The sequence below is a fragment of the Equus quagga genome, chromosome 2 (assembly GCF_021613505.1).
Source record: "Equus quagga isolate Etosha38 chromosome 2, UCLA_HA_Equagga_1.0, whole genome shotgun sequence".
Lineage (NCBI taxonomy): Eukaryota > Metazoa > Chordata > Mammalia > Perissodactyla > Equidae > Equus > Equus quagga.
In genome coordinates, this window is record NC_060268.1 from 80449471 (window position 1) to 80474047 (window position 24577).

The window sequence follows — 24577 nt, forward strand, 5'->3', positions numbered from 1 at the left end:
AAACTCAAGTGTCCATCGATGGAAGAATGGATAAACAAAATGTGGTGTCTAGATACAGTGGAATATTGTTCAGCCTTAAAAAGGAAGGAAATTCTGACACACTAAAACATGGATGAACCTTGGGGACATTATGCTGAATGAAATAAGCCAGTCACAAAACGACAAATCCTGTATGATTCTACTCATATGAGGTACCTAGAGTGTTCAAATTCATAGAGAGAGAAAGTAGAATGGTGGTTGCCAGGAGCTGAGGAGGGAAGGGAGTGGGGCGTTGTTTAATGGATATGGAGTTTCAGTTTTGCACGATGAGAAGAGTTCTGGAGATTGGGTGTACAGCAACGTGAATGTACTCAACACTGCTGAACCGTACACTGAAAAATGGTTAAGATGGTAGATTTTATGTGTATTTTACCACAATGAAAAATTTTAAGTGTTCTTTTTTAACTAAGCACATGGGGGGTGGTGCCTGATTGCAGGAGGGTGGTTCTGAGTGCAGGTGCTGGGGAGGGGATGTCTGGCGGCCTGGAAAAGCAAGATTTCTTCAGCTGCAGCCAGAGCTGATGCAAAGGCCTCCTGGATTGGACTGTACCTGCAGCCAGCCCAGGAGCCTGTGTTTTCTTTCTCCATTTCATGTTGACAGCTCATGAGCTACCTGAGCAATCATGATTCCTCTCACCTGCTGCTGTGGAGCTGCTGTGCTGAACAAATCGGTGGCCATCCCATCCTCTGGGTTCTCACAGATGTTAAATTGAAGACCTCCCACAAGGACAGGGAGGCAGCGTTGGAGTCAGGACTGGAAGCTGAGTTGGCCAAGAAGCATTGCTTAATAATTAGAGGTGGAGAGCTGCAATTCCCTAGGTTGGGTTAATAATGGGCTGATGTTTTTGCACGGAAATTGGGTGTGAGACAGCTGCTGCTCTCGAGAAGCAGTCCTTTCCTCCCAGAGTAATCTGAGCTGAGGGTCTAATCAGAGGCTGCACAGACCAGGCAGTGTTTAGGGGCCTGTGTCCCTGGGTCCTGGGACCGGGACTGGCTGCTGCAAGGGTCTGTTCTCTTTTCTTTTTTTTTTCCTTTGTGGGCTGCGGCTGAGCCTGAAAGTGTATTCTCCTGGACACCCACCAACCCTACAGATGGCCAGCTGTGGAGACGTGAGCATGACATCATGGTCCAGCAGAGGCTGCTGAGCCAGAAGCGGCAGAAGCTGGATTTCCAGCAGCTGTAGCTGTGTCTGGGGCTAAAAAGGACCTTTGAGTAGACTGAGTCTGGGGGCCACATAGGGCCCATACAGAGGACTGGTCTCCAGGCATTGTCAACACCTGGCAAAGCTTTATTGGCTCTGCATCTCCCCCAAAAGCCAGGAAAGGGGGATGCCCCCCCACACCCAGGTCTGCGCTCCCAGGAAACACCGGAACAAACATGCAGGACTGGCCAGGACTATGGGGATGCCTTCAGCTGTCCCTCAACCTTCCCCTCCCATGTAACTCCATCCAGCTCCCTAGGAACTGCTTTCCCTTGGACCTTCTGACCAAGGGGGCCTCTTGCAGGCCTTGCTCATAGTGAGAGCTCAGTGAGTATCTGAGGACCATAAAGTTAGTTTTTCAGATCTACAAACACTGGGGAGAGTCACAACCACCAGTAAGCTTGCAGGGCACATTGAAAGTGGTCTGGAAATATATGTCAGTCGTTTAATAAAGGAGCCAGAATTTATTATACCCCAGCTGTAGGTCATGCACAGTACTAGCAAAGTTAACTTGTGGGGCCCAGTGGAGAGTGAAAATGTGGGACTCCCATGTTCAAAAACTTAAGAATTTTAAGACAGTGATAGCAGAGCATTAAGCCAGGTTGGGTGGTGGGGGGCTCCTAAGTGAGGAGCATGTGCGACTGCGCGGGTCAAACACCCACGAAGGCCACCCTGTTACAGAGATCTGCATAGTCTTCCTTCTCTTGAGGAACGAACAGTGGAACCTGAATGTACTTAGAGACTGGGGAGCTACCTCTGGACCCTGTTTTTGTTTTTTGCTTGTTTGTTTGTTTCTTTCTCTAAACCAGCCCTGCAGCCCCTACGTATGGGTTTGGCGTGAGTTTGCAGTGGGAGCTGTATTACCTGGAGATGAAGCTGCTCCTGCAGGCAGATAGCTTACTTTTCCTTTTCTGAGAAAGGACCTTGAACAGGAAGAAGAGAGAAGACTTAAATTTTGGCTGACCTTTTTAAGCCGGGCCTCCCATTGAACTTGGCCCTCCGTGAGCTGACCATACCTCCTCCTTTTTCCTCAGGAGAAGCAACATGTGGCACCACAGGGTCCATCATTTGAGCCCACCTGTGTCCCTTCAGAGAGGCCATGGATGGGGGAACGCACAGCGCCCATCAGCCAACAGGGCTGTGCTGGCTTTCTCCGGGATGGCGGCCACTTCCGCCTGCTGAGTGGCACCATCTTCTCTTCTGTGGGGCTTCTGGCCATGCGTGCTTTCTGCCTTTGCCCAGGCGAGGCAAAGGGATGAAGCTTTCAATATATTCAGATGCTCACACTGGAAAACCCTGGACCAAGGTCATGGGCCAGCCCTCTCTTTGTGTCAATGTGTGTGTGTGTGTGTCTCGCCCAAAACATTCAAATGGGAAGAGTGTCAGATCAAGAATGTTGGACTGGGATTAGATACATAGCAGACTAGTGAGCATATTTATGTCCCTGATTTTCTTTGTTTGGTTTCGTCTCTGTCAGTGCTGCTTCCTTCCTGTTAATTAGTCTTCGAAAAGGTCATCTTTGACAGAAAAATCAATTCCTAAGGCTTCCTTTTTCAGCTTCTCATCATTGTCCCTAGTGTGAGAGGCAGGTCAGACCCTTCCCTGAGAACAGATTTTGACAGAGGGAAGGGGAGGGAGGTGTGGCCCATGTAGCACCTGCCACATAGTTTCACAACTTTGCTTAGTGCCAACCTCATCTATCTGGCCTCATCTGTCCCGGAAGATTTTTTTTTAAATTAGAGGAGGTAGCTTCAGAATATGCCTTTTCAACCTGAAGCTGCACTTGAGTGTGTTCAGAGAGCTGCAGGTGAGTGGGTACTTTCTGCTGGCCCCCTGAGGGTTCTATGAGACGATGAGCTTGGGGCCCTCAGAGGAGCTGCCACATCTGGGCCAGGCCACTACTCTCCTTACCCTGTGCCAGGAAGGGCACTGCCCCAGCTGGCACTCTGGTCATCTCCTGACTGTAGGAACTTATGGAAGGAGGCATAGGAATGCTCTGGCTTTGGAAAATAAGGGTCCAGACTCCTTGTTTTACACGTAAGAGGCCAGAGGGAGACCTGTGTACCCACAGAACTGGGACTGGACCGGGTATTAAGCATCTCTGCTGTCTCGTTTATCCATAGCCACACACCTGGGGGTCCTGGGGAGCTTTAAAGAGTCTAACTTGTAGAGATAACTTTTCTTTGTCTTCTTGTATAAGTGATACGTAGTTGTTCTAGTATCTAAAACCAGTTGCTGCCCGAGATGCTTGGGGAAGTCAGTATGGTTTGATGATTTTGACTAGTAATTGTTTTTGATAAATGGCTTGGCAAACATTTTCCAAAACTTTTCCCGCTGTTGGAAGGAGTCCTTCCAGCAACTGAGTGTTATGTATGGAATAGTTTATCTGTGAAAGGAGGGTCTTGTATGGAGCAACTGGGCCTACCCATTGGAAATGTGGTGGATGGGTTCCTGTTGGCACACGCTGCTAGTTGTTATTTTTCACTATGACCTATGACCATTAAAGCAGTAACATTGCTGTGGGCAGGGTGACTAATCAAGATTAATTGACAGTGTTTCCTTCTCCTATTCTTGGGGGTACTGCATATCCCTGATTATGTCTTTTTTTTTTTTTTTTAGGACAGATTTCTGCGTACACAAAGATGAACCCTGCGATACCGTTGGTAAGCTTAGAGTTAGAATAATAATCTAAGGGACTGATATACCTTCTGATAATCTGGAGACTTCTTGATAACACTTCCAGTCTGGAGGAGCTGTCCAGCTCTACAAGCTCTACATTTTCTGTTGCCTCTTTTTTTTTTGTAAATTGAGTCTTTGAGTTTATTTTACTTTTTTTTCCCTGAAAAATTTTCAACTTTTTTATGTAAGAAGACATATCTAGACAATGGGTTAATAAGGAAGATATGAAAAGTTAAACCAGTGGAGGAGCCACCAGGCTGCCCCAAAGTTACTATGGTTGGGGGCACATGTGGCTCTGAGCCTCTTGGTCACCAATGGAGGAGGCGGAGCATTCTGAGTTACACGATTGTCGTGAGACAGAAGCTCACTGGTTTATTTTTGTGCATGTGGATGATCTTTACCAAGTGTCCTGAGAAGTGAAGTATGATTGTGTGTAAGACTATCTCTTCCACCAGCCTTGGCACCAGGTTCATTGCTTTCTGCTCAGACAGTGGTGATGCCAACGTGCAGTGCTGGAAAACACATTTTCCTTCCTCTCCTTACCCCGCTCCTGTACCTTCTCCTTCTCCCCACCTTGCCCTTCACTTGCCATTTTCCTCTCTCTCCTATCCTCACTTATATCTGGCTTGCTCTTGACTTCTCATATGTTTCAAATTGGAACCCCTCTTTGAGTGTAGGAATAGGGTGCTTGGTTAACAGAGGAAACACCAAGAGGGTTTCCAGTTTTGTTTGCTATAGCACAAACCTTTATTCACCGGAAGGTTGAAATATTGCATTGCCAAGAGCAAAATTCTAAATTAAATGTGCTTAGAATTATAGGTAAATTGAAGCAAAATAGTATAGGATTGAAAAATACGTATGTTGTGGAATTCAAATGTTAAAATCCTGTGCTTCCATGGAATCCTAGCAGTGGGTAATCCTGAGCCTTTGCTCTGGCTCCTCCCCTTACTAGTTGGGCAACCTTGGGTAAATCTTCATAATCCATAAAATGGTCATTTTGAACTAGGAGAATTATAAGGCACTTCAAAATCTAGTATAATGATAGCTAGCATTTCTGTCACATTTTAGAGTTTACAAAGTGATTTTTTATTTATTATATTTCATCAATCCTATAAACAAATCTGAGAGCTAGATATCAAAAACCAACCAACCCATCAACCAATCTGTGCTTCATTATTTGGGGGCTGTCTCCACAATGGAATAACTGGACAAATGCAGTGTGAAATAGGCTTCCATGGAGGGATAGCTGACACACATCTCAGCCTGGTTGGGGCTGGAGAGGACTAGTACGTATTGGTGTCTGTCTATTGACAGAGCTGCCAAGGCATGTGCTATCCCAAAGGCTCACTGCTCTTTTGCAGTGTTCACAAGTTGGCTTTGATGGCCACTGTACTTTTTCTTGGGAGGGGCCTCTGCTCTATGCTCCTCCTGTGCCCTCCACTTGCCGCTGGGGAGGCACTGACCCGTCACATTGCCCTTGCCTTCATGTGTTTCCTGAAAGACTGCACTACGCAGAGGACAGCTCTGGCTTTAACCTGTGTATCCTAGCCTTCAGCACCTGGCCCAGGGCTTGAGAGGCTCAGTCACCACTGTTGGTTGGTTGAATGAAGGAATGAAGAATGAATGCAGGTGAAGGAACTCTAGAGTTTCTGAACAATATGCATCTCACCACATGGGGTTTTTTTCATATGATTTAAAGCTGACTTTTTTCTTTTGAATAAATAACTTTCATATCTTCCATTAGTTGTGATTATGTACTGTATTTCAAGCCCTCTGTTCAAGAGCAGGCAGCTAGTTCTATCTTCTTTCCCTCTCTGAACCACATCTTAACTTATATTAGTCTGCTAGGGCTACCATAACAATACCACAGACTGATGGCTTAGACAATAGACATTTATTTCCTCACCGTTCAGGAGGCTGGAATTCCAAGATCAAGATGTCAGTAGGATTGATTTCTCCCTAGGCCCCTCTCTTTTGGCTTGCAGATGTCTGTCTTCTCCCTGTGTCTTCACGTGGTCTTCCCTCTGTGTTAATCTCTTCTTATAAGTACATCGGTCATATTGGATTAGGCTGCACTCTTATGACCTCAGTTAACCTTAATTAGCTTTTTAAAGGCCCTGTCTCCAAATACATTCACATGAGGGGCTAGGGCTTCACCTTATGAATCCGGGTTGGGCCGGGGTGGGGGGGCGCACAATTCAATACATAACATTACTCATTTGACACTTAGCCACATATTCTTGGGGACATCTTATGTCCTCGTGTGGCCTCCTGGGTGGATATGTCTCATTTTCTAAACATGAAAGTCTTTAGATGCCATGGACCAGGTGTACTGATTCTTTTTGTCATAGTGGTTCGCTCAGGGCTGAACTAGCCCCGGCTCCTGCTTCCCTGTTGCATGCTCTTTCCAATACCTCTGTGATTTTCAGCGTTTACAAAGAAACTGAATCCCCTCCTTAAAAACAACAAAAACAAAAGGCAGAAAACCTATGTGGTGTTTTATTAGTACACATTTGTTTTAATATGTCATAATTTACTTGTACATATTATCAAGTCAGTCCCTAAGAACAATGGATGATTTGATGAACATAAAATTTCGAAAGTTGGGGGTATAGCAGTCTTATAGCAGTCTCAACATCCAATTTACTTCCGTATTTTTCTTACTTTTTATTTTGAAATTATTATAGAATCTCTGAAAGTTGCCAAAATAGTACAGAGAAGTCTCTTGTACCTATCACCCAGCTTCCTCCAATGGTACCATCTTATGTAACTATAGTGTATTTCGAATACTGGGAAATTGATTGGCAGAATGCAATGAACTAGACTACAGATCTTACTCAGGTTTCACTGGTTTTTGCATGAACTCATTTTTGTGTGTTTTCACCTATAGTTCAGTGACATTTTATCACGTGCGTAGATTCATCCAACCACCATGACAGTCAAGAGCAAAACTGGTCCCTCACCTTCAGGCCACTCCCTCTGGCTGCCCTTGTAGAGTCTCCCCCTCACTCCCTTTCCTGGGCCCCTGGCAACCACTTATCTGTATTCCGCCTCTATAGTTTTGTCATTCTAGCATCCAGTTTATTTTTGTACTTTGTTTTGATTCCATAGAATGGAAAAATAATCTGAATCAAACAGATATGTGGTTGTCAATGCTAAGAGATTTTGAACAGCTGCCTTCAAATCTCAGGATCCAGCTCTAGCAAGAGGGGCCGTGTCCTGAGTTCTGCAGAAAATGAGATAATCTGGTACCTTGAAATAACTAGGAAAGCTTGGGGGCTGCCAGTGTTTCAGAATTTAGTATATAATAGTGTTTTTTATTTGTTTTCTTGTTTTAATTAGGGCATAACTTCCACAGAGTAAAGAGTGTGGTTTTTTAACATAGAAGTTACTGTCTTAACCAGTTTTTAATTTTTATTTATTTATTATTTTTTTTTGGCTGAGGAAGATTAACCCCAAGCTAACATCTGTTGCCAGTCTTGCTCTCTTTTTGCTTGAGGAAGATTAGCCCTGAGCTAACATCTGTGCCAGTCTTCCTCCATTTTATATGTGGGTCGCCACCACTGCATGGCTGACCAGTGGTGCAGGTCTGCATCTGGGATCCAAATCCATGAACCTGTGCATGAGCAGAACATACCGAACTTAACCAGTACATCACAGGGCTGGCCCCCCATCTTAACCATTTTTAACTGGACAGCTCAGTGACGTTAAGTACTCCCATGTTGTTGTGCAATCATAGTAGTGGAACCGCTACTCAGATTAAGATATGGAATGTTTTCAGCCCTCTCTAAGGTTCCTTCGTGCCGCCTCCCTGTCAATACATCACCAAAGGTAACCCACTGTTGTAAATGTTTTCATTACTATTTTAAAAATAGTTTAAAATAGATTGCAGGGTTAAATTTGAACAACTTATTTGAGGAACCTCTGAGGTACTGGGTGGAGTTCGGGCTTCTGTGAAAAATACTTTTCCTGTACCCTGCCCGGTCTGCCTTAGCCCATCTCGTCAGACGGATGCCTGATTGTGAGGAACAAGTGAAAAGGGCATTTTTCAGATGCAGGGATGCCATGAGGTTGGAGGACCTGGTTGGAACACAGGCAGCACCCCAGGTGGCTCCAGATGGTGAGGCCACATACACCATGCAGAGGTCAGTGACAAGACCTCTTCCCTCTCAGCCAGCTGCCTGTCACCAGCTCCTGGTTCTGAGTCCTGCCCTCGGTCATGTGGCCTGCCCACCTACCCCCACTGCAAGGGGGTGAGGGAGGCTCTGGTCCTGTGGGCTTCCATAGGGGAGGCAACAGTACTTCCCACAGGAACGTCTGTGGGGGGTCTCCAAAGGGGTTGGTGTGCTTTAGCCAGGGAGGAGGGATGCTGGACAGTCCAGAATGACCAATGTCCACTACACCCTTGACCTTTCAGTAAAGATTGAGGCACAAGAAGCCAACATGTTCTCAGGTTTACCATGTCTTCACATTATAAGGGGTCCTGCTGACATAGGCAAGGGGGAGCTTCCCTGGCCTTCATTCTAAGGTGGTCCTGAACCCTGAGGGGGAGCGGCCTCACCAAGCTCCTCCACACTGGGTGGGGCTTGATGGCACAGGTAATGAACTCACTTTTTAAAAATCACACCTGAGGGACCCTCCCTTGAGCCTCTGCTGGGCCACTATGGAAGGAGAAAGGATGGCACCACAGGGGTTCTGCTGATCCCCACCTTGGAGGAGGACACAAGGAGAAAAGGCGACTCTTAAGGCAGAAGAATCTGGCAAAACAGGCTTCATCCCTCCTGGAAGCGGCTGCCCCCTCACCGAGTGGTCCCCACTTTGCACATTTCACACCCTGCCTTTGTGAGGCGTAGGCTTTGTCTCTGTTGAATTGCTTCATCCTGTATGATTTGCTCTCCTGCCACTGTGCTGATGGAGAAGCTGTCATAGGCGAGGAGCAGGTGAAAGAGGTGAGACCCTTGGAAGCCTTTGCTGGCCCTTTGCATCCCTCTTGCCCACACACACACCTCTGGGCCTCTCACTGGGTGGTGGCCTGAGCAGGCACTTCTCCCCACAGCCTGGCTGACCAGACATGTCTTATATACATCAGATATGTGAGTCACGTGGGGCGTTTGTTCTGCTCCTCCCCTTGGCTGTAAGCTGAGCTGTGATGATTCTTTTTTTGGCAGCCTAATTCAAGCTTTATGAAGTTAGTTTTAATGTTGGGATTTATTTTTTCTCTTCACTTGGTCTAATAATGTTTTTTAATTAATGAAAAATCCTTGCTTTTCCTCCCCCACTAGAGGGATGTGATAATCCTGCACAAAGGAAATGGAAATGTTCTGTGGTCTTGTGAACTGTTTTACACACAAGGCCAGGGAGATGCCGCCTAGGGGTTCCTGTTTCAGGCCCATCGTGAGGCCATGGAAGGAAAATGTGCTAGGGACCCAGCAAGCGGTGAGGGAGAGTGGAGCTATGTGTTGTAATGCTGCACCTGTTGGGTTTTTATTAATTGAATGTGTCAAGGAAGAAGAGAAATTGTGAACTATGTGATGTCATAATTTAGAACTCTGGCAAGAAACTCATGCCACTTTTTATGTATAAAGACAAACATACCAAAATTTATACTTTATCCCCTCCTGTCAGTCATCCTGGAGGACCATTTGCTTATCCAGTCCTGGTGCCATTGCTGAAAAAGTGTGTAGACCCCAGTGGAACTGCCTTCAGAGGGGGCATTCATTTTGTATTTTGTGGTGTTGGTCTTCATTTTGTGAGATTAGTTTTGAATTGCAGAGGTGTCAAAGGTTCTATCTGCTGAATGAGGCTGGAAAGTACTGTTTGAGGTCAGCATACAAAAGTTTTACTAGTAAGACTAAGCTTTGGGTTTCTTAGTTTCTGAAGGCTTTCCTGTTTATTCGTTTTGCTTTGTTATCCTCTGTGAGCTTACAGAAGTCAAGTTTCAATTTCCCTCCAAAATTGTTGGTTAGAAGTAGTTTCAGATGATTGCCTCTGAGAGGAAATTACCCCGCTGAGTGAACAAGTTCTGATGTCTCAGTCTCCTTACCGTGCAACCCCACTTCGTGTTGGGCATAGTGCCTGCTGCTTCCCTTTCAGGCTTGTCCACGCTGTGTCTTTTGTGTCTACTCTGAGAAGCTTGCAGAGGAGAAGACTTAACAGTCGAGGACACATTGGTCGTCCCAAATCAGACAACCTGAGAGCTTCAATAAATTCATCTGTTTGTCAGAAGTTATACTGGTATTTATAATTATGCTCTTGACCATGTTCTGTGACTTGAGAGGTTTTATGAAAGGTTTCAATTTGCGGATTCAAATATGCATGTGTCTAGCAATCAGGGGTTTAGGCTGTTGGGCAAGCGCTGCTTTTGTCATCATGTGATTAAAAAAAAAATAGGCCATCCCCTTAGGCAAGTTGGGAAAGTTGCATTCTATCAATGTTAGGGCTTTGCTTCCCACAAATTCAGTTTGGATTTCTCAGCTAATCAAGTTGCTGGGAAAGCTAAAAAGTATATACTTCAGTAAACCAGCTTCTTTCACCTGTTCAGCTTTAAACATAGTTAGAAAGTATTTTCTCAAATATTCCCAATAAGTTGTGTCTGGTTGTTGGAACTGGTCTTCTAAAAGACTCTTGGTAGGAGCTGCCATGCCTAAGGAAAACAGAAGAGGACAAGAACAGGGACAAAAACAACCTGGGGAGTTTCCTGCCATTTACCTCTGTATGGCTCTCCTGTGGTGTGACTTGAAGATAGTGACTGGGTGAATAAAAATGTGAATTGATATACGCACATGCCAAGGTGCATGTGTGCACGTGCAAGCACGTAGCGTGTATCCATCCTGTACCTTAAAGTCTGGAGGGGCTTCCTTTGCAGCCAGAAAGTTCTGTAAGTTCCCCAGATGGAAGTCTTCCTGGGAAGGCCCATCTGCCCTGGCGACAAGACAGCAAGAACCCAGGCAGGAGATTTGTGTTTGGGACCTGGCAGGAAGTCCACACTGAAACCAGTTGCCTCAGGGGACCAAGTTCAACTTTTCTTCTTCCTCCTGCCAGCGTCGTGTTTAAAGTTACATAATGGCTGAAGTACATTTTAAATTGGTGAAAATACATGAATATGTTTTTGTATGGGGTGGCCTTCTCCCAGCCCTTTGGAGATTGGAATCACATTTATTTTGGAACTAGACAGAGACCAGCAAAGCACATGGCTGTGCTTGATTGCCTTTTGGGTTGGAAAGCAAGAGCGCTGAATGAGAAGGAACCTGGCCCTTGCAGGGTTTCCAGCGGGGCCCTTCAAACACAGACTTTCAAGCTTCCTTCTATATTCAGCTCAGAAAGTGGGTACCCTCTGAGAAAGCGTCCTTTCACAAAGCCACTGGTTAGCACCTTCCCAGGTTCTGTGCTCAGGTGGCCAGGAAGGGGACTCTGAAACAGATGCCGTTCCAGCTGGGTGGCCCTTAATCTGCGCGAGATGTTGGTGACATCGGTGTCAGGCCACAGTCTGCCGCCGTCTCATTCAGCGTGGGTCTTGGTGTGACTTTGGCAGAGGGAGTCTCCGTTGTTCCAGCAGTGTTTCCGTTCCTCACGGCCAAAGGAGCACTTTATGATTTGTTTGGAATGAAGTAAGTTGCTTCATCTTGTATGGCATGGCTCTGACTCCAGTCATGCAGTTCTGAGTCAGTCTGGACTCTCTATTAGGTTTGGTAGAAACTTAAAAAACCCCTCCTGGAATGGAGGAAGTGGGGCAAGTAGAATCATAAATGGGAAACTTGGCCTTTATGAGATGCGTTTTTTTTCTTTTTTTTTAATTCAGTTTGTAATAGTTTACATCAATGTGAGATTTCAGTTGTACATTATTTCTTGACTGTCACCACATAAGTGCTCCCCTCTACCCCCTGTACCCCCTCCACCCCCCATCCCCTGGTAACCACTGAACCGTTTTCTTTGTCCCAGTACTTGTTTATATTCCACATATGAGTGAAATCATCTGGTGTTTGTCTCAGACTGGCTTATTCCGCTTAGCATAATTCCCTCTAGATCCTTCCATGCTAATTGCAAATGGGATGAATTTGTCTTTTTTTCTGGCTGAGTAGTATTCCATTGTATGTATATGTATATATATATACACACACCACATCTTCTTTATCCATTCATCAGTCAGTGGGCACTTGGGTTGCTTCCATGTCTTGGCTATTGTGAATAGTGCTGCAGTGAACATAGGAGTGCATATGTTACTTTGGATTGTTGATTTCAAGTTGTTTGGGTAGATACCCAGTAGTGGGATAGCTGGATCATACGGTAGTTCTATTTTTAGTTTTTTGAGGAATCTCCATACTGTCTTCCATAGTGGTTGCACAAGTTTGCATTCCCACCAGCAGCATGTGAGGGTTCCCTTCTCTCCACACCCTCTCCAACATTTGTTATTTTTAGTCTTAGTGATTATAGCCATTTTAACAGGCATAAGGTGGTATCTTAGTGTAGTTTTGATTTGCGTTTCCCTGATGATTAGTGATGTTGAACATCTTTTCATGTGTTTTGGCCATCTGTATATCTTCTTTGGAAAAATATCTGTTCATTTCCTCTGCCCACTTTTTGATCAGGTTTTTTGCTTTCTTATTATTCAGCTGTGTGAGTTCCTTATATATTATGGATATTAACCCCTTGTCAGATATATGATTTACAAATATTTTCTCCCAGTTGGTGGGTTGTCTCTTTGTTTTGATCCTAGTTTCTTTTGCCTTGTAGAAGCTCTTTAGTCTGATGGAGTCCTACTTGTTTATTTTTTCTTTTGTTTCCCTTGTCTGAGAGGACATGGTATTTGAAAAGATCCTTTTTAGTTCGATGTCAAAGAGTGTACTACCAATATTATCTTCCAGGTGTTTTATAGTTTCAGGACGTATCTTCAAGTCTTTGATCCATTTTGAGTTTATTTGTGTGTATGGTGTAAGATAGTGATCTACCTTCATTCTTTTGCCTGTGGCTGTCCAGTTTTCCCAACAGCATTTATTGAAGAGGCTTTCGTTTCTCCATTGTATGTTCTTGGCACCTTTGTCGAAGATTAGCCGTCCGTAGATGTATGGTTTTATTTCTGGGCTTTCAGTTCTGTTCCGTTGATCTGTGTGCCTGTTTTTGTACCAGTACCATGCCGTTTTGGTCACTATGGCTTGTAGTACATTTTGAAGTAAGGGATTGTCATACCTCCAGCTTTGTTTTTTCTCAGAATTGCCTTAGCAATTCAGGGTCTTTGATTGCCCCATATGAATTTTAGTATTCTTTGCTCTATTTCCGTGAAGAATGTCATTGAGATTCTGATAGGGATTGCATTGAATCTGTAGGTTTCTTTGGGTAGTATGGACTCATAACTATGTTATGAGATGCGTCTTTTGTAATTGTGAGTCCTTGAGTGCTCTTGGAGCCTGCTTGCAGTCTGCTCATTGAGAGCCTGAGGAGTGGGCAGGAGAGGTGAGGGGGCCAGGGTTCCCTCTGTGATGGGTTCAGTGAGAGCAAAGGCTTGTGCCCTGGCTGACGTGAGCCAAGAGTCAGAGAAGCCCTCCCATCACAGCTGCCGTCACAGTGGCCCTTGTGATCCCTTTCACCACCTGCAGGGCCCAGTCATCTCCACAGTGAACTCTGACCCCACCCTCAGGGGCCTCCACTTGACTTAGTGCAGTGGTCTGAGCATTGGCCCTGCTGTTAGACCTGGGTTCAAATCCCACTTCCAGCACTGTCCTTGTGTGAGTCACCTGATATCTCTGACTCTGTTTTCTCATCTGTAAAATGGGGATAATAATAGCCAGTGTTATTGTGAAGGTTAAATGAGATGACTGATCATACCCATTAGGATGACGATGGGCGAAAAATAGAAAAAACCCAGAAAATAAGTGTTGGCAAGAATATGGAGAAATGAGAACCCTTGTATACTGCTGCTGAGAATGTAAAATGGTGTATCTGCTATGGAAAAGAGTATGGTTGTTCCTCAAAAAATAAAAATATGAACCAGGAATTCCATTTCTAGGTATACATCCAAAAGAAATGGGACTTGAAACAGATATTTGTACATCCATGTTCATAGCAGCATTATTCATACTAGCCAAAAGGTGGAAGCAACCCAAGTGTCCTTTGGATGAATGGATAAACAAAATATGGTATATACATTCAATGGAGTATTATTCAGCCTTAAAAAGGAAGGGAATTTTGAGATATGCTCTAACATGGATAAAGCTTGAAGACATTATACTAAGTGAAATAAATCAGTCACAAAAAGACAAGTCCTGTATAATTCCACTTATATGAGGCTCCCTGAGTAGTCAAATTCATAGAGATAGAAAGTAGAATGGCCAGGAGAAGAAAGGAGTGGGGAATGGGGAGTTAGTGTTTAATGGGTGCAGAGTTTCAGTTTGGGAAGATGATAAAGCTCTGAAGATGGATGGCAGTGCTGGTTGTACAACAATATGAATGTATTTTTGCCACTGAACTGTATACTTAAAAATGGTTAAAATGGCAAATTTTACATTATATATACTTTAACACAATTTTTTTTAAAAAAGTGAAATGACCAAGGGAGCAAAGTTAGGAATTTTATTCACTGGCACTTCTCGAAGATTTCTTCCAGGAAAAATGGTCAGGAAGGGAGAAGAAGTACCACTCCCAGAGAAGGGAATCCTCGTGGTTCCCTGCCTGGGAGGCCGGGTGCTGAGATACCGGAGGCTGTAGGGCCCTGGGGAGGTGTGCCGGGCAGAGCAGGGAGCAGGGAGGAGAGGAGCCTGAGCAGGCCAGGCGAGGGCTGGGCTCTGGCTGGTGGGGGAGAGTGAAAGGAGACGAGGGCATTTTAATAAGCATTGCTGGGAGTTTGAATTAGGCAGTCTTTTTTAAAGTTTCTAGAAGGATGCAAATAGGGATTAGGATGCCTTTGCAAGTTTCTTTTTGGTTGCTAGTCTGTGCTGCTTTGGCTTGGATTCCAGGGCCAGACTGAACCATGCAGGTGCTAAGACGTAGTGAAGTTACCGCTGGTGTTTTTGGACCGTGGACCATTCTCATCTGTGTCTGGCATTAAAATCATCACTTTAGAGTCGAGCCAGGAGTTCATTTTCCCAGTGACTGCTCAACTGTTGGACTCACGGCCTACAGAATCGGGGGTGGTTACACTCAAGCCATGTGGTACTCAGAATTAACCACAGGGGCAGGGTGTGTGTGACCCTCTGGAGAAAGAATTGAAATTTGGGGGAGAACGTTTGTTTGTTGCCTGCATATTTCTGGCAGTTCACCAGGCTTCTGTGGTCTTTGTGAGCTCATTAAATTGAAGAATCCCCAACTCTTCATCATGAAGATGAAAGTTAGCTCTGGGTTTTTAACCTCAGTTTCTGCAGATATGCATCTTAAGACATTAGGATGCTTCAGGAAGGGGACAGGAGGTTATGACAGGCTGGCCTATTGATCTGTTCCATTTTGCAGAGACCAGATCTGGGCCTGGCTGTTATTTAGGGCTTGGGTTCAAGCAGCCTCTGGAATTACTGGCATAGATAACTTGGATCAGAAATTCCTGACAAGTGATGTTGTGGGCAGAGGGGGTTTGATTGATGCACAGGAAAAAGCGGAGTCCTGGTTATGAAGGGGCTGGATCACAGGAAGGGCTTAGTTATGGTTAGGAACAGGTTGAGTCATGGTTAGGAAGGGACTGGGTCACAGTTAGAAAGAGGCTAAGTCATGGTTAGGAAAGGGCTGAGTCATGGTTAGGATATACCACTGACACAGTCCAGAGTGTTATGGGAAAGACTGCTAGCTGATATCCACACCTGTTTTTTTCTCCTTTGATGATTAAATTTCCCTGCCTTCCTGGCAGTAGGTGTGGCCAAGTGACTGCCTAGTCCTGTGGAATGGGGGTGGAAGTGATGTGTCCCATTTCAGGCCTGCCCCCTACAAACCTCCTGTGAACTGTGCTCAAGGCTTTTTCTTAGCTGGCTGACTGGCTGAGGCCCACCCGGGCGCCAACAGCTGTGGGCCCTGGAACATTGGATTTTATGTGAGTGAGAAGCAAAGCAGGTCGAGACACTGAGATTTGGGTTTTTTGCTACAGCGCTTACCTCCATGATCAGAAATGCCAAAGTCCCGGTGAATATGTGTGAGATCCTGCCCTTGAGATACACTGAGGTCTCCAAGCAGGGAAGGCTTCCCTGTCCACAGGGACTGAGAGGACAGTGGCACCGTCTCCCTGTTCTGGCTGAAAGAAGAGCTTTGGCAGGTGACTCACAGGGCATTGTGGGGTAAGGGGCAGAATCCAGAATCTTGAGCAAGTTTTAGTAAAGAATTGAAAAGCACTCTTGGAAGGGAAGCTTTTTTTTTTCTTCTACCCATCTTAGGTTCATTGACTGGGCCCTGTAAATTAGACTGACAGAGGACAAATTAACAAGAGAAAAGCAAACAGAAGTTTGTTTATACATGCTTTGCACATGCACATGGGAACACTCTGATGAGTAAGTCAAAGGAATGGTTAGAACTTGGGCTTATGTACCATCTTAAAAAATAATAATTTTTAGAGAAGTGACAGGACAAAGGAGAAGGAGTTTGAGTTTCTAGAGGGGCACATGGTGGGAAGAAATATATGTGGGACCTACAGGTTGATAAGGGCTAGTCTTAGCAAGGTGGTTATATAGATTCCGATGGTGCCATCTTTGGGGTAAGGGTCTAGGGTTCCCTCTGCTGATTAACTTCTCTGTGTGGGGGGGAACACCTTTACAAATTTATGTCTTGCTTGTAGCCAAGTGCAGGAGCAGGCAGAGAGCTTTTCTTACATCTGCTTCTTCTCAGTTGCCTTCACTTCAAAATAATTCTTATGCCAAAGTGGCACATTTTGGGGTGGCATATTCTGCGACCCTTCAGACTTCACTGTGATCTTGGGGGAGATTCCTTCCATTGTTAAAGATATTTAGGGCTGAGGAGGAGAAAGAGGCACAAGGATTGTTGCTCCTCGAGAACAGTACTGAGGACTGGGCAGCCAACAGGTGCTGCACAGCTCCGGTCTCTTGAGGTGGTCTAGATGTGGATTAGAAGCTTCCCAGCCTCAATCAAGGGTCCAAAGCCGTCCTGGGCTCAAGGTGGAGCACAGGTCCCTCATGCATCTCCCAGGCAACAGATGGGTACAGGGAGGAGTTCTGTAACAACTGGACCACCCACTCCAGCATTTCCTGACCCCAAAATGAGTCGAGCAGGTTCACTGATGATTCTGGATATTCTAGAACTCAGGGGTCGGGCATGCTCTGCCTCTGCTGAGATTGAAGGGAAGAGAGACATCTGGCTACAGGACATTCAATGATAGCTTCAACCTAGAGACCACTTCTTCCTTCATTGGCCAAGGATGGGGGATGATCCTGAGATTGGGGCATATTTTCTGCTAGGGAAAATGTCTCTCTGCTCCAAGTATAGTAAGGCCCTGATAAGATTCAGGTGTGATTTCTTTGTAAAGTCGACTGCATAAGGGTGATGTGTCCTTGTCCGCTCTTCTCCTGGCTGTACCACCCTCTTCTCTGCAGTGCCCTGGCCCCTGCTCCAGTAACACTAGGCAGGTCAGGGAACCTGAGGGCTCGGTAGACACCCATGTGTGGACAAGATGCCAGCCTCCATGATTCTAGAGCACTTTTATGGGGCTCCCTCCTTCAGCGCTGGAGAGAGGCCTCCTTCTCCACTCTCTTCCACAAAGTGTAGCTGCTTCTTGCTCCCCCTGCCGTCTTATATCTCCTTTTGGTCAAGGGCATTGTCTTCGTCAGCTGGGGCTACTGTAACAAAATACCATTGACTGGGAGGCTTACACAGCAGACATTTTTTTCTCACAGTTCTGGAGACTGGGAAGTCCCAGATCAAGGTGCTGGCCAATTAGATGTCTGGTGGTGAGGCCAGCTTCCTGGCTTGCAGATGCCTCCTGTGTCCTCACATGGTAGAGAGAGTGAGCTCTGGTCTCTCTTCTTTTCTTGTAAGGACACTAGTCCCATCTTGGGGTCTCTACTCTTATGACCTCATCTAAATCTGATTACCTCCCCAAGGCCCCACCTCCTGTTACCATCTCTTTGGAGGTTAGGGCTTCAACATAGGAATCTGTAGGGGGACACAAACATGCAGTCCATATCAGGCATCAATAGTTTAGCATCTCACAAGCCTGGGAGGGGTGCCAAGATCCAAGCCTTCTTTGAACTTAGCCTTGGAAAGTTGAAGAACTTTCCAAATTTGAAGAACAGAGCCTTCTGCTATATCCCTACACCAATCACTATTTGACAGATGGTGAAAGATCACAGTCAGTGCTGCGCCTTGTCCTGTCATCCGGGGTGGTGATGGAGGTGAAACTGACAGCAGCTACCACTTATTGAGAACTTTGTGGTCGGACACTTCATGTTTTTAATTCCTTTAATCCTCACAATTCTATGAGGAAGTGCTACTATAATTTCCATTTTACATGTAGAGAAACTGAGGAACAGAGAGGCAAATAATTTGCCCAAAACCGTATAGCTTGTAAAAGGTAGAGCCAGGATTTGACCCCAGACAGTTTGGTCCCAGTCTTTTAACTGTACCATCTTGCCTTTTAATGACCTTTTAAGTGAGGTCTTGTTATTCTGTTAGCATATGGGGAAACTGAGGCTCCAAAAGGATACATTTCTTATCTGAAATTATACCATTAGTGAATGACAGCTGGCACTGAACTAACTCGCTGCAAAGCCTGAGGGTTTACCTCCTGTCTCATCCTGTCAGATCTGTGCCCATTCGTTTTTCTCTTTCTGCAAGTATTTAATTGCCCATCGTTTTCACCCTGTATATTTTTTCTTTTTCATGTCTTTGTCACAGGTGCTATTTTCAGAATAGATCTTTGTCCTTGCATACCTTTTGCTTTTCCAGCGTTCGCATTCAGTGAATATTCATTGAGTACCTACTGTGTGCCGGGCACTGCTCCAGCACTGGGAATCCTCAGTATACAAACACAAAGGTCCTTGTCTTTGTGGAGGTGACATTTTAGTGAAGGGGAGGGACATGTGCGATAAATAAATGAACTCCAGAGTATGGACAAAGGTAAGTGGTAAAGAAGAAAAATGACGTAGAGAAGTGGGATAGGAAACTGATAGGATGGGACTTCAAATTTTAGCTGAAGTGGCCAGAGAGTTAGCTGAGAGGGTGCGTTTGGAAATCAGACTCCACCTGTAATGCCTTTGGCAAGCCAAGTCTTCTAGAAGTGCTGAGGTTAACTGTTATTGTTAACCATTATTAATCTCTAAGAGCAAAGGAAGGGTCTCCAGGGTGGGCAGCTGTCCCACAGCGGGAACAAGTGGGTGTCCCCTGGGCCCACTCTACCTTTGCTGTCCTTCGCAGGACTCCTAGATTTGTTTCTCAGCCACAGTCAGACCTGGGTCTGCGTCCTCAGGCTGCCATTTACTTGACCTTGGGCATGTCGCTTATTAAACTCAGCAATCCTCAGTTTCTCTACTTGTATAATGAGATGTGAACATCCTCCTTGAGGCCTGTTCTGAGAATCACTTGCGAGAATGCCTGTGCAGGGTGACTGCTCTGTAAACCTTGTCTTTGCTTCCTTACAGCTGGCTGTGGGACGTCATGCCCAGACCCATCCTGTCACTGTGTGGGTCTTTTGGGAAGGGCCCTGAGGTAGCCTTCAGCAGAAGTTGAGGTGAAGGCTCTTCAGGCAGGAGTCAACATGTAAGCAAGGACAGTTTGGGCAAAGGGTCGAGGCTCAGGGGCCTGACGTTTGTTAAGGACCTGCCACCAGCCAGGTGCTGTATTGGAACTTCATGCAGAAGGTACAGGCTCCAATATATAGACGAAGAAACAAGGCTGAGTTACTCACCGAGAATTGCACAGTGAGCAGATGTGGGCCAATGTGACACCTAACTTAGACCTGTGCCAAAGGAGTAAGATGACTCTGGGGTGGGGTCTTGGAGATGGGGGGCCTGGGGAGCCAGGCTCACAGTACAGATTTGAGTTTGGTGGTAATGGGAGCAACTGAAGCTGGGCACCAGAGACCCAACCACAAAGTTCTCTCCTGTGACAGACCCAGGCTTGGCTCCATTCTTGGGGAGGTGGGGAGCATGGGATGGGCAGTTGGTATATTTTATATAATACAGTTCTAAAGAGGGTCCATATTAACTGTACAGAGCTCAGTAAATAGGCTTACATTAGCACGCATCACCCTCACCTAGAGACTGCTTAGAACACGTCTGAACCCCAGAGGTTTGGATTCAGTGGGACTGGGGAGGGCTGGATGACGCTGATGCCTGGTCTGGGGATCCCGCTTGGAGAACCACTGCCTTATGGGAGTGTGGCTAGGGCTTTTGCTTTTCTTGTTCTGACTTTTTAATTAAAAAGAAAAGCACAGTGACATGAGTGTAGAGTACCTCCCAATGTTTACTGTCGTTTCATTATTACTTGCCTAAGTGTCTTAAACATTTGCTTTTGTACAAAAAGCCACGGCAAGGTGGGTTTCCTAGTTCCTTCCTGTGCTCTCTGACCTGTGGAACTCTCACAGCTGACCTGTGTTAGGGATGGTAATAGAGCCAGGCACTGGGGACTGTGAACATTTGTGATAATTAGGATATTGACTGTCATCCAAGGAATCAGACTTGACCCAAATGTGCTGCCACCTCATCAGATTTTCCATGAACTCGGGGTTGGTTGGTAAGAGGGGTGGGGTGAGTGGAGGTCTCCAGCACAGCTTCTCCTTTGCCCCTGCCTGGTTCAAATCCCAGCTCTGCTACTAACAGTGGAGCCCTGGGCAGTTCGCTTCTCCTCTTGTTTCAGTTTCCTAAGCTGTAAAAGAATAATAGCAACTCCTACTCGTGTGGTAGTTGCGGAAAGGAAATGAGGCACTGGAGCTAAAGGACCTGGAACTCAAAATAAGTGCTCCGCCAGCGCCGCCTGTGTTGTCTTGTTTCCATGCCCTCTGCCCAACAGGTATCAGAAGAAGACTCTGGAAGTCCTCCGTGGCGCCATTTTGGAAAAGAGATGCTCAAAGCCCGTGGTTCTCAAAGGGTAATCTCAGAGCATAGTACCATCTGGGAAGGTGCTAGAAATGCACATTCTCAGCCCTGTCCAAGCCTTTCTGCATCAGAACCTTTAAAGTCTGGGGTTCCACAAGCTCTTGGAGGATTCTGATGTGCACTCAAGTTTGAGAACCACTCTTCTAAGCCTTGGCAGTACCAGAGAAACAGGAGAACTTAATTCTACTGGCTGCGTGTGTGTTTGTGTGTGTGTGTGTGTGTGTGTGTGGAGCGTGGAGTGTGGAGTTTGGGAGGGGCCAAGGCGACCTTTGCTTGCATGCTTAGAAGAGCTAGATGCCCAGCAGTTGTGTTACGTGAGCAAGGAGGCAGCACTGTGGACCCCCTGCCCCGCCAACTTCCTTCCCAGAGCAGGCTCTAGGCGTGGCTGTTCTGGCAAATGGAATCTGGGTCATATCACTGCTGACAGGAGAGAGTATCCCTGAATACCATTTCTCCCCCTGAGAATGTTCTGGCATCCTGTCTCACTGTGTGGCTGTTTGGGCCTTCCTTTTCTCAGATTGCCAGTGGCAGGAGGTATGACCAGAAGGTGCTGCTTGTACAACCTGGGGCTGTTTTCCCTTTTTCCACGACATTTGAGGGTTTTATTCCATAAAAATGATTAGTGTTTTCTTTCTTTTGTTTGGAAAAGCTAATTCAGCTTAATGCTTCCTCCCTTAAGTTCCCACTGCTTTTCTCTTGTTTGGTTTCATAATATTCCAAATATTTTCTATTGTCTCCTGTACCCCATGGTTACAAAACCAACAGGACCAAACAGCTGTGCATGGGCTGTGGAGGGGCTGCCTCAGGAGCAGTTGGGAGCCCGCTCCTCTCCACCTTGGCTGAGCTGCTGGTTCAATGGAAGGGTTCCCAGAGAGGCAGGCCGAGGGACGGGCGGCAGCCCCTGCTGGCCTTGCAGACTGGTTGCAGCATTTCCTTTGCCACAGAGCTCCGATGGCCAAGATAAACATAGTTTTGAGATAAAGTGGAAACCCCGAGAGGTTTTTGTCTCAGGAAACGAAACCAATAAGGCAGTCACTGTGTTGGGCCAAGAAGTCCTTTACCTCCACACCCAGCTTTGCACAGCCGTGTGTGAAAGTTGGAGGGAGTTGGGAATGCAGGGATTCTGGTAGCACTGAGGAGGCAGGTCACGGAGCAGAAGAAGGAGCTCTCGAAGCACCTGGCTCTGCTCCTACCAGCGTGTGACCTTGGGTTTGTTACCTTCCTCACTGGTGGAATCGCGAGGGGATGCTGTACATCTGGTGGTGCTGTCAGGATTAAGTGTGCAAACAAATGTAAAGCATGTGGCACAGCACTTGCCTGCCTCTTGGAAAATGGTGGCTGTGATTTTTATTAGCTATATTTAGAAGTCGACCGGTCAATGTATGGTCTTTGTTTTGGAAGATCCCAGATACTTCTAATCCACCAGCAATTAGAAGCCCTGCCTTCTAAATATATTCTTAATCAGATCTCTCTTAACCACACCTGCCATGTCCCCCCCGTCCCCTCACCTCCATCACCCTCGCCTGCCAGGTCTCTGGTCCTCCATAGTAGCCCCCTAGACAGCTCATTCTTACATGACAGCCAGAGGGTTACTTTCAACATATGAATTAGATCATGTGAGTTCCTTGCTAAAATCATCCAATGGCTTGGAATAAAATCCACAGACCTGCAGGCCCCCAGAACATGTGGCGCATGACTCGCTTACTGACCGCACCTCCTGGTGCTCAGGCTGTCACTCACCTGTGCCAGCCACGCCGGCCTCCTCCTCATTCCTCCCTTGCCAAGCTCTCCTCCATCTCAGGGCCTTGTACTTGCTGTCTCTAGGCCTAACATACTGTCCCCCTGACATCTTGATGGTGCACTCTCTCCCTTCCTTCAGGTCTGTGTTCGAATAGCATCTCCTCAGAGAGTCAGAAGGGCCTCTCCATTTCCTTCTCAGTGACCACTCCTCAAGATTACATGTTTATCTGTGGCCACTGTTGGCCTCTGCAACAGGAACACAAACCCTGTGAAGGTACTTCTTTGTCTTCGTGTCCCCCCTTCTTATCCCCCTAGCACTAGCACGTGATAGATGCTTGATAAAAGTTTATTGTACAACTGAATGAATGAAAGAAAACAAATTTGTTGAACAAGTAAATTTGTGGTGGTGTTTGGAGAGATTCAGAGCTCAGGTCCACTGCTGGCGAGTTTTCAGTCCCACCTGTGACTCCAGTTTACCATCTTAAAGAAGGATGACGACTATAACTTTCCAGTATGTTAATCTTCTGTACTTTTTAGCATCATTTTATCTGTGCAGTGGTTAAAGGAGCTTCAGATCCAACTGATATTTATTGAATATTAGACATTCCACTTTTAAGAAACAAAATTGACAGTGGGCCTTGGTGATTAAGAATGGCATTTCTTCAGTGGGGTGGCACCTGAGTTGAATTGAATGGATATACGTTGCCTCAAATGTAGATCTTAAAATGCAAATAAAATGGTGTCTGTGCATAGAACTGCTGAGGATGAACTAAGATGAAGCGCTCTCCTGGGCACGCTGTCCAGCCTGTACTGAATGTTCCATCTGTGTGAGCCTGTGCTGCTCCTCCTGCTTCATGGCAGCAGCTGGTCAGGGAGCTCGTGGGGTGGTGTCAGTTGATGTATGCAGCAAGAGGAGGGACCCACTTGTGACCGAGTCTGACACTTTCCGACATGGCCCTCCGTGGCTGCACAAGGTTTCCCAAAATAAGTAGGGAGGCGTACAAGCAAGGTAGCATCCGTGTCCCACCAGCATGATTTTGATTAAGAACAAAGTGGGCTTATTGAGAGAGTGTATAACCTCTCTGCGTGACTTGGTGTTGGTCTAGGAATACTGGAGTGTGTGTTCCATATCTGGCGCCATTTTCATCTCCCCCAGGCTTCCACAGCCCGTGGATGGGTCCACACCCAGGACTTGAACATCGCCTCTGCTTGGGGAGGATGATGTGGTTTGGCCAGTGGGGAGGTAGCTACAGGGGAGACGTGGGGTCTCCCATGCTGTCTCTGCGCTGCAGGCAGGGGTCTCATTGGACATATTGGCTTCCAGTGCCAGCCTCCGGTTACAGGGTTGCATTGGTTCTGTTGAGGAAAGTTTACCTTCTGAGATTTGTAATGAAATGTAGAACTACCTCTGGCCAGACGTTGCCAGCCCAACCTGATTTTTCTGCCTATCTCATTCTGAGCATAAAGTTCTTCATGACTTCAGCTGAGGGAAAACAAGTCTTGACTCTTGAGACAATCTGACTGGGGCTAAAGTCACCTTGACTCAGTTTTGTCAATCTATTAATTTCTAGAGTAAATATAATTTATACATAAAACAAAGGTTCAGGAATTAGACGTGGAGACAAAAAACGGAGAACAATGCCAAAGAATATTCTGTGATCAGCCCAAATTTGGGCTCAAAGGAGGAAAAATGATGAGGAATTACTACACATCATTCACGTCTCCAAGGGATTACTGTAAGATTACATAATATAATCATGGATGAATCTAAGGCCAGAAAATGTCCACTCAAAACTCAGAAGAAAGCAGCAGACAATAGAAGACCCTTTTGGACAAAATTTAGTGAGTTTGGGAAAAGCCAGCATCTGACCAGCCAAGCAAGTGATTCAAAACACTTCCTGCCCTGAGC

The 24577-nt window shown here is 46.0% G+C and overlaps 1 protein-coding gene across 1 annotated transcript in view; it reads left to right on the forward strand.

Annotated features, from left to right (window-relative positions):
* Window positions 1–24577, forward strand: part of ADAMTS17 (ADAM metallopeptidase with thrombospondin type 1 motif 17) — a gene marked incomplete at its 5' end in the record, with an annotated part of 338230 nt that overhangs the window by 86411 nt on the left and 227242 nt on the right. The window contains one exon of the mRNA XM_046652771.1: window positions 3860–3903. Within this exon, the coding sequence (XP_046508727.1) occupies window positions 3860–3903 (44 nt within the window). The remainder of the gene's footprint in view (window positions 1–3859; window positions 3904–24577) is intronic.